At 41.0% G+C, this 6795-nt stretch overlaps 1 protein-coding gene across 3 annotated transcripts in view; it reads right to left on the reverse strand.

Moving 5' to 3' along the window:
* The window catches only part of LOC109967540 (keratin, type I cytoskeletal 13-like), a 5413-nt gene extending 526 nt beyond the window's left edge, over nucleotides 1–4887 (reverse strand). Inside the window, exons 1-7 of one of the 3 annotated variants that reach the window (XM_020613194.1) lie at nucleotides 4504–4887; nucleotides 3418–3500; nucleotides 2264–2420; nucleotides 1934–2095; nucleotides 1080–1205; nucleotides 778–991; nucleotides 55–93 (exon numbers count right to left, since the gene is read on the reverse strand). In XM_020613194.1, the coding sequence (XP_020468850.1) occupies nucleotides 55–93; nucleotides 778–991; nucleotides 1080–1205; nucleotides 1934–2095; nucleotides 2264–2420; nucleotides 3418–3500; nucleotides 4504–4857 (1135 nt within the window). In that variant the 5' untranslated portion in view covers nucleotides 4858–4887. Of the gene's footprint in view, nucleotides 1–54; nucleotides 94–770; nucleotides 992–1079; nucleotides 1206–1933; nucleotides 2096–2263; nucleotides 2421–3417; nucleotides 3501–4503 lie in introns of all 3 variants that reach the window. The other 2 variants (XM_020613193.1, XM_020613192.1) reach the window with 2 other exon arrangements.
* Between the last annotated feature and the right edge of the window lie 1908 nt (nucleotides 4888–6795).

Here is a 6795-nt window from a genome sequence, read left to right on the forward strand (position 1 = left end):
CAGTGCCACGGCCAGGGCCGGATCCACTGCCAGTGCCGGATCCACTGCCAGTGCCAGAGCGGGTGCCAGAGATGGAGCTCGAGGTCACGGTGGCTGCAGAGCAGGTGGCCGTGCCAGAGCCACTGCCCATGCCGGAGCGAGTACCGGAGATGGAGCTTGAGGTGGCGGTGTATGCAGAGCAGGTGGCCGTGCTGGAGCGGCCGCTGGACCCAAAGCTTGAAGTATTAGAACCAGCGGGAGCCAGAAAAGGATTTGGTAGATGCAGAGAAGGATGTAGTAGAGGTGGAGCAGGAGGAGTCGAAGGAATTGCAGGACACAACAAGCAGAACAGACAGATTATTTATTTAACAATGTTTAGATTTTGTTTAGTTCAGTGTCCCATATAATATCTCAGTGAGACCTTCTGACCAGTTTAGTGTTATGATTTCCTTTGTCTCTGAATAAATTAGTAAAAGTCTTATATGTTGTAAGCTCCTTGTGACTGGAATAATTTGCTTGAAAATATTTGTTCGCTCTGTTAATTTAGTTTATTTAAAAAAAAAAAGCTAATTAAAAGTAAGGATATCATGATGTTAGATCATTTTTACATACAGTATAGTTTTCCTATTATAAAATTCAGACAAAACATTTAAAGCTTCATGGGAAATAAATTGTTTGGGGTTTTAGAAAGTAACCAAAACCGAATAAGAACCTTTTATTCCCTTTTATCTGATGTTTTGTAGCATCCTGTAAATTTCCCTTTAAATCTCAAACAGGTAAAGATTTCTCACCCGCCACCTTCTCCTTCCAGCAACCTTCTGTACTCCTCAATCTCCATCTCCAGTCTGGTCTTGATGTCCAACAGCATCTCATACTCCTGGGACTGTCTCTCCATGTCGGACTTCAGATGCATCAGCTGCTCCTCCAGCATGCACACCTTGTTCTGGAAATTCGCTATCTTCTGGGCATACTGGTTCTGAGTGTCAGCCAGGGTGGCCTCCAAACCCTCTTTCTGTAGGAGACAAACAATTTGTTTATCAGCTCAGAGAAACACTGGACACGAAAGCATTGTTTGTCATGTGACGCGATGTGATGTTTACCATGCTGAGCTGTGACTGTAGCTCAATCTCAAGAGACTGCAGTGTGCGTTTGAGATCTGTGATCTCTGTTTTGGACGTAGAGAGGGTTTCTGTGGTGGCAGCAACTTCTTTGTTTATTGATTCTGTCTGTGGAAAAAAGAATGACAGCAAAGTGACAGCAAGTTTACCTGCAGACAGGAAATCTACGTGGAAATATTCTTTCAGTAATCCTGGGGTGTCAAGTAACTCACCACTACTAATTCATACTTTTTACTCCCATACATCTCTCTGAAAGTTGGAGATACTCTCCCTTCTAGGAGCTGCCATGCTGACTATCTTCATATATAGCAGAGACCCTAACCACGGTACATTCCAGTGTTTTCAGTTATATTTTGGGGTATACATTTGAAACATTACAATCATCACAAGCGCCCACCATTTATGTGGTTATTCAAATCAAAAATAAATCAGGCACACAAAATAACACATTAAAATAACTTCTATAATGCAAGGGCAGCAAATCATTTGTTTTATTCTTTCTGATAGTGTCCTCTTTGATTTGTGGTATAGCTGCACAGAGGTGATTAAAAGTAGTTTAACTGTATTTTGTCTAATTAATCAAATGTGGTGTATATTTTTCCATTTCAAATTTTGATTTCTTCTCCCACAGCAATATTCTTGCAGCCAGTTTGATGTGAATGTCATCAAACTGTTAATATGTTGACCTCATGATGGCACTAAAATGAAACGTCAGAATTTATCCTGAGAGGAACTTGAATATCTGAACCGCAATTCATGACAATCCATCCAATAGGTGTTGACATTTTATTGTGAACTAAAGTCACTGACAGTGAAGTTTCTAGAGCCATCCTTACCTGTTTATGGAACCAGGCCTCTAGTTCGCTGCGGTTTTTGGCAGCAGCAGCTTCGTACTGCTCTCTGAGATCATTCATGACCTTAGTGAGGTCCTCCTGAGGAGCAGCGTCCACCTCCACGTTCACCTGACCACTCATCTGATCTCTCATCCCCATCATCTCCTACAGACACATGAAAGGTGAGGAACCTCCATCTGATTGCAGCAAACTTACTCCAGAAAAGATCCAATGAAACATTGTTTTTAGTTCTTTGGAAACTTGATTTATTGACCCTACATTTTTTTGTGTAAATCTATTTTTGTTTAATTATCTGTTTTATTGCTCACTGACCTCCTCGTGATTCTTCTTGAGGAAGAGCAGCTCGTCCTTCAGACCCTCGATTTGCAACTCCAGGTCACTCCTGGACAACGTCAATTCATCGAAGAGCCTCTTCAACCCAGAAATGTCAGCCTCCACCGACTGACGCATGGACAGCTCACTCTCATACCTGCACAAAGGTTAAATGTAAACACTGCCTACAGCCTGAAATGACAGTTCTTCTAAGAGCCACAAGGTGTTTTTAGTATTTGGAACACTGGGTTTACTATTGCACACAGTTTCAATAAATAAAATATTAGCTCAGGTTGATTGCTGGCATGGCAGTTCACCCAGTTTATTCAAATGAACAGTTTGTCTATTTAGACAAATTTGTTAAAGTGACTATGCAAACTTGTATGTTGAAGTGCAACAAAGTAGATGGATTGAGGATAATTTAAAAAAAAAAGTAAAGTTCAAACAAATGCCTGGTTCAGACTATAAACTCATAAATTCTTGCTGTTACTCAAACGAGGGATATGACAGGTTATATGTTGGTACCTGACGAATCATTGGAAACGACTCACTTGAGGTGTGTGAAGTTTTGTGCCTATGCTGGCTGTCTTAGTTTTGGAAAAGCATTAAATAAAAAGAAAAAACGATTGGGGACCATTTCATTTGGTCACGCAAAGAGGTCTACTTTTCAAGGAGAACATGAGATAAAAGTAATGGTAAATGGGCTGTATTTATATAGCGCTTTTTTGCACTGGCCAAAGCGCCTTACAGGGAGATCATACTACCATTCACGCACACATTCACACACCGATGACGACAGCTGCCACACAACGGCGCTAATCAAGCCACCGGGAGCAATTCGGGGTTCAGTGTCTCGCTCAGGGACACTTAGCTGTGTCACTGTGATATTGAGTGTTAACTCAACTATTTAATGAATATGATTCAGTCCTATATACTAAGAGTGTTGTGAATAAAAGAGTTCTCTGTGATTCTATTGGTCAGTTCTCAAATATTTAAATTTTGAATAAAAACTGACGGCCCTAGCATGGGTTTCACTTCGATCATGGTGGCTTTACTGAGATGAAGTTAATTGTCTCAGAATGTTGCTGGTTTAAATCCTGCCTGGGTCCTTGAAGCTTTATTTGTTACCATCAATAATAAATGAATTCCCTTACTTGACCCTGAAGTCATCAGCAGCCAGCTTGGCATTGTCAATTTGAAGGTAGATGCCGCCATTGACTGTGGTCGCCTGCTGAATCTGGAAGATAAAAGAGGAAAGAAATGCTGTTGGGTTTTTATGTTGTATCTTTGTCAGCAGTGTTTTAAGGATGTGTTACTAATATACAAGCATGTTATTGTTGCAAATGAATGCAAAGATAGAGGGCGCCATCATGAAACCCAAACATATAATACCATAAATTTCTCCCTTTTGGTTTCTGATTCTTCCCATAGGACATGTGTTTACTGCAGCATACATGCACACACAAAGTAAGAATAGAAGTTGAAGCTGCTGTGATTAAAGGAGCTGATCTTAGATTTGCATTTATCAGTAATGGATTTAGTTTTGCACTCTCATAATTACAACTCAGGCCTGATGCCTGTCAAGAGAAACCAGCAACCGAACATAGAAAACAATGCCAAGTTATTCTGAGTTTATTAAAAACACCACAGCCCTGATCTCCACCCCTGTCAATTAAAGTATAATAAAAATAAAACACTCCTCTTATGGTGTCTTCAGGCAGCTACAGGTGAAGAAAGCTAAGCTCGGTCACTATGGCTTCTTAATTTGCATACTGAGAGAAAATGTCAGCTGTCAGTCAGTGCTGTGAAAAGTTAATTACTGTTATGTCATGCTTGGCAGTAAATCTCCCTTTCTCTCCTGCTTTGGAATGTGTATGATGTGAAATGAGATTTGATCTGAAGTATGTCTTCTCACTGGTTTAGTTATTCATTTACATTATTATACTTCTTTACATGAACTTTACTCACAGTGTGATATACATCTACCTGAGGTTATACTAGCAAACTATTATTATCTCTTAAACAATATTAATGTTGTCACTTTTCACACTGTCACTTCAATTTAAGAGTTTCATGAATATTTGTGGCTCAAGAAAATATACAGAACCTTTTCTGAAGATGAACATGACTGAGAGATGATGTCTTTATACTGGCAGGTAGAGCAAGTGCAATAATGTGTACAATAAAGTATAGAAAATAGGTCACATGAACAAACATCCATGTGTCAGACGGGAGCCTACCTTCCCCTGCAGCTCAGTGATGGTAGCGTAGTAGGCACTGTAGTCTCTGGCAGAAGGAGAGGCCTTGCTTTCTAGGAACTCTCGGATCTGCAGCTCCAGCTTGCTATTGAGGTTCTCCAGCGTGCGGACCTTCTCCAGGTAGGCAGCCAGGCGGTCGTTCAGATTCTGCATGGTGGCCTTCTCATTGGTGGAAATGTCTATATCTGCGCCACCACCAAACCCCATACCGCCTGCCCCACCTGCTCCACCACCGAAGCTGAAACCATAGCCGCCACCACCACCACCACCACCACCATACATGGAGGAGCCAGCAGTAGAGATTCTCACAGAAGAGCCTCCAGCACCGCCATGCATAGATCTGCTGCTGCCAACATAGGCTCCACCACCACCCTGACTAAACCTCATAGATCTGCCACTCTGTATCATCGTGTTTGGTGTCAAAGGTTAAGGAGATTGTCTTTCAGCCTCAGCTGGAGAGGTGAAGGTAGACACTCAGAGAGCAGCTGGGTTTTTTTTATACTGTTAGATGATTTGGGGGGCGGAGGAGGAGGAGGAGCAGGAGGATAGAGTGCTCATGCCAAGCCTGGGAGGAGACAAGTGTCCTTGTGTAACTCATATACAGCAGAAGAGTTAATGGGGTGTGGGTGTGTCTGTGGGTGTGTCTGAGAAATGTCAAATCCACCCATCATTTGTACCTTCACCTGCTAAATTGCATGTAGGATCAACATGTATATGTCAGGGCCGCTCGGCGGCCGCTGCCTCTCCTCCACCTTTCTCTCCTCTATTTCACATTTCTCAATACACATGAAAAGCGTTAAAAGATTAGAGCACAAGAAGTGCTGCAGGGCAAGTTCAGACCTGAATCACATTCAAGTTCAACCACAGACTTAAGGTTTACACCCAGAATGAAAAAGCACATCGAATCACCCAGTGGCTACAGAAGAGTGACCCTGATCAAAATGACCAGTCTGTTATTATTGGTTTATGAGTGTCAGGTAACTGTTGCTGATTGCTTTACAAAGCAGGAACCAAACTGGTTGAAAGAGTAAACTACTTGTTTGATTAAGATCAGCCTTGTCTTGAGTAAACAAAGCTGACAAGAAGCGAGACCGTAAAGGATATAATTATACTTTGTAAAGACCTCTAAAGTGATCCAGGATAGGTATAAAAGTCAAGTGCCGGAGAAGTAAAAATCTGGAAATGCTCACTTTGCATGGAGGATTAATAAAAACCTCCGAGTTTAAAAGAGCCTTTTGTACTTAAAAGTGCTGTGAGGCATTCTAACAAAGCTAAATTATGACCACATTAATTTTAAATGCTTAAATCATTTCTGCGTGCAGGATTTGCCAAGAAGACGCAACACTGAATCAGATCAGTATCAGAAAGGGAAAGACGTCAGAGTTTCTGTGGCGGGGCCTTTGATCGGCTGCCAATCCAACCCACTGTATGTTGGGATCGGCTCCAACTTCCCACAGGCGAGGATGAGCAAATCTGGGCTGCAACAACAAATTGATTGAATTATCGATTAATATGCAAATATTTATCATTTTCCCATCAACATATCATTATGTTTGAACAATACAGAATGAAAATATAAAAGATATAAAACATTAAAAAAGCAAATCTTCACATTGGCTACTGAAAGGAGCAACTATTGCCCATTATGCTTAATAAATTATTTAATGATTAATTAATTGTCAAATTGTTCCAAATTAGTGTACCTCCAAATATAGCTCAAATTTGACTGATTATCCCAAAATATATGTGTTTTAAAGTTAATTAAATGTGAATGAATACTTGTTTTTATCAGCTCCTGTTGAATATGAGTTGACTGGTTGACGGAGATAAACAGCTGGTTCAAGAGAACAGTCGACGCTCAAATGATGGAACACCATAGGGAGCACACAGTAGAACTATGACATTTCAAGTCATGTTTCATGGATTAACGTGAGGACGGTTAGAGTCTCCTCATCGCTCCACACACCACATCTGATGTGTTCATCTTCTCAAGAGAATCTCGAGCAACAAGTCATACGCTTCCTGGTCATCATTGTTTATTCACCGCGTCTCACTTCATAATGTGTCGCTGTAACCACACATCAGTTGTCACACCAAACACTGATTTCAAATTTGTCTAGATTTTGGAAATGCACAAATTTCAAATGCTCATTAAAACAAGTTAAAGTGTTTGTCTAATAACTACACTTGGCGCTGAAATGTGTCCCACCTAATGCCCATTTTTTCTAACCCAGCTTCAGTGTAGTTTTCAGAGATGGTTAAGGGACATGGTTT

The sequence above is a fragment of the Monopterus albus genome, unplaced genomic scaffold (genome assembly GCF_001952655.1).
Source record: "Monopterus albus unplaced genomic scaffold, M_albus_1.0 scaffold131.1, whole genome shotgun sequence".
Classification (NCBI taxonomy): Eukaryota; Metazoa; Chordata; class Actinopteri; order Synbranchiformes; family Synbranchidae; genus Monopterus; species Monopterus albus.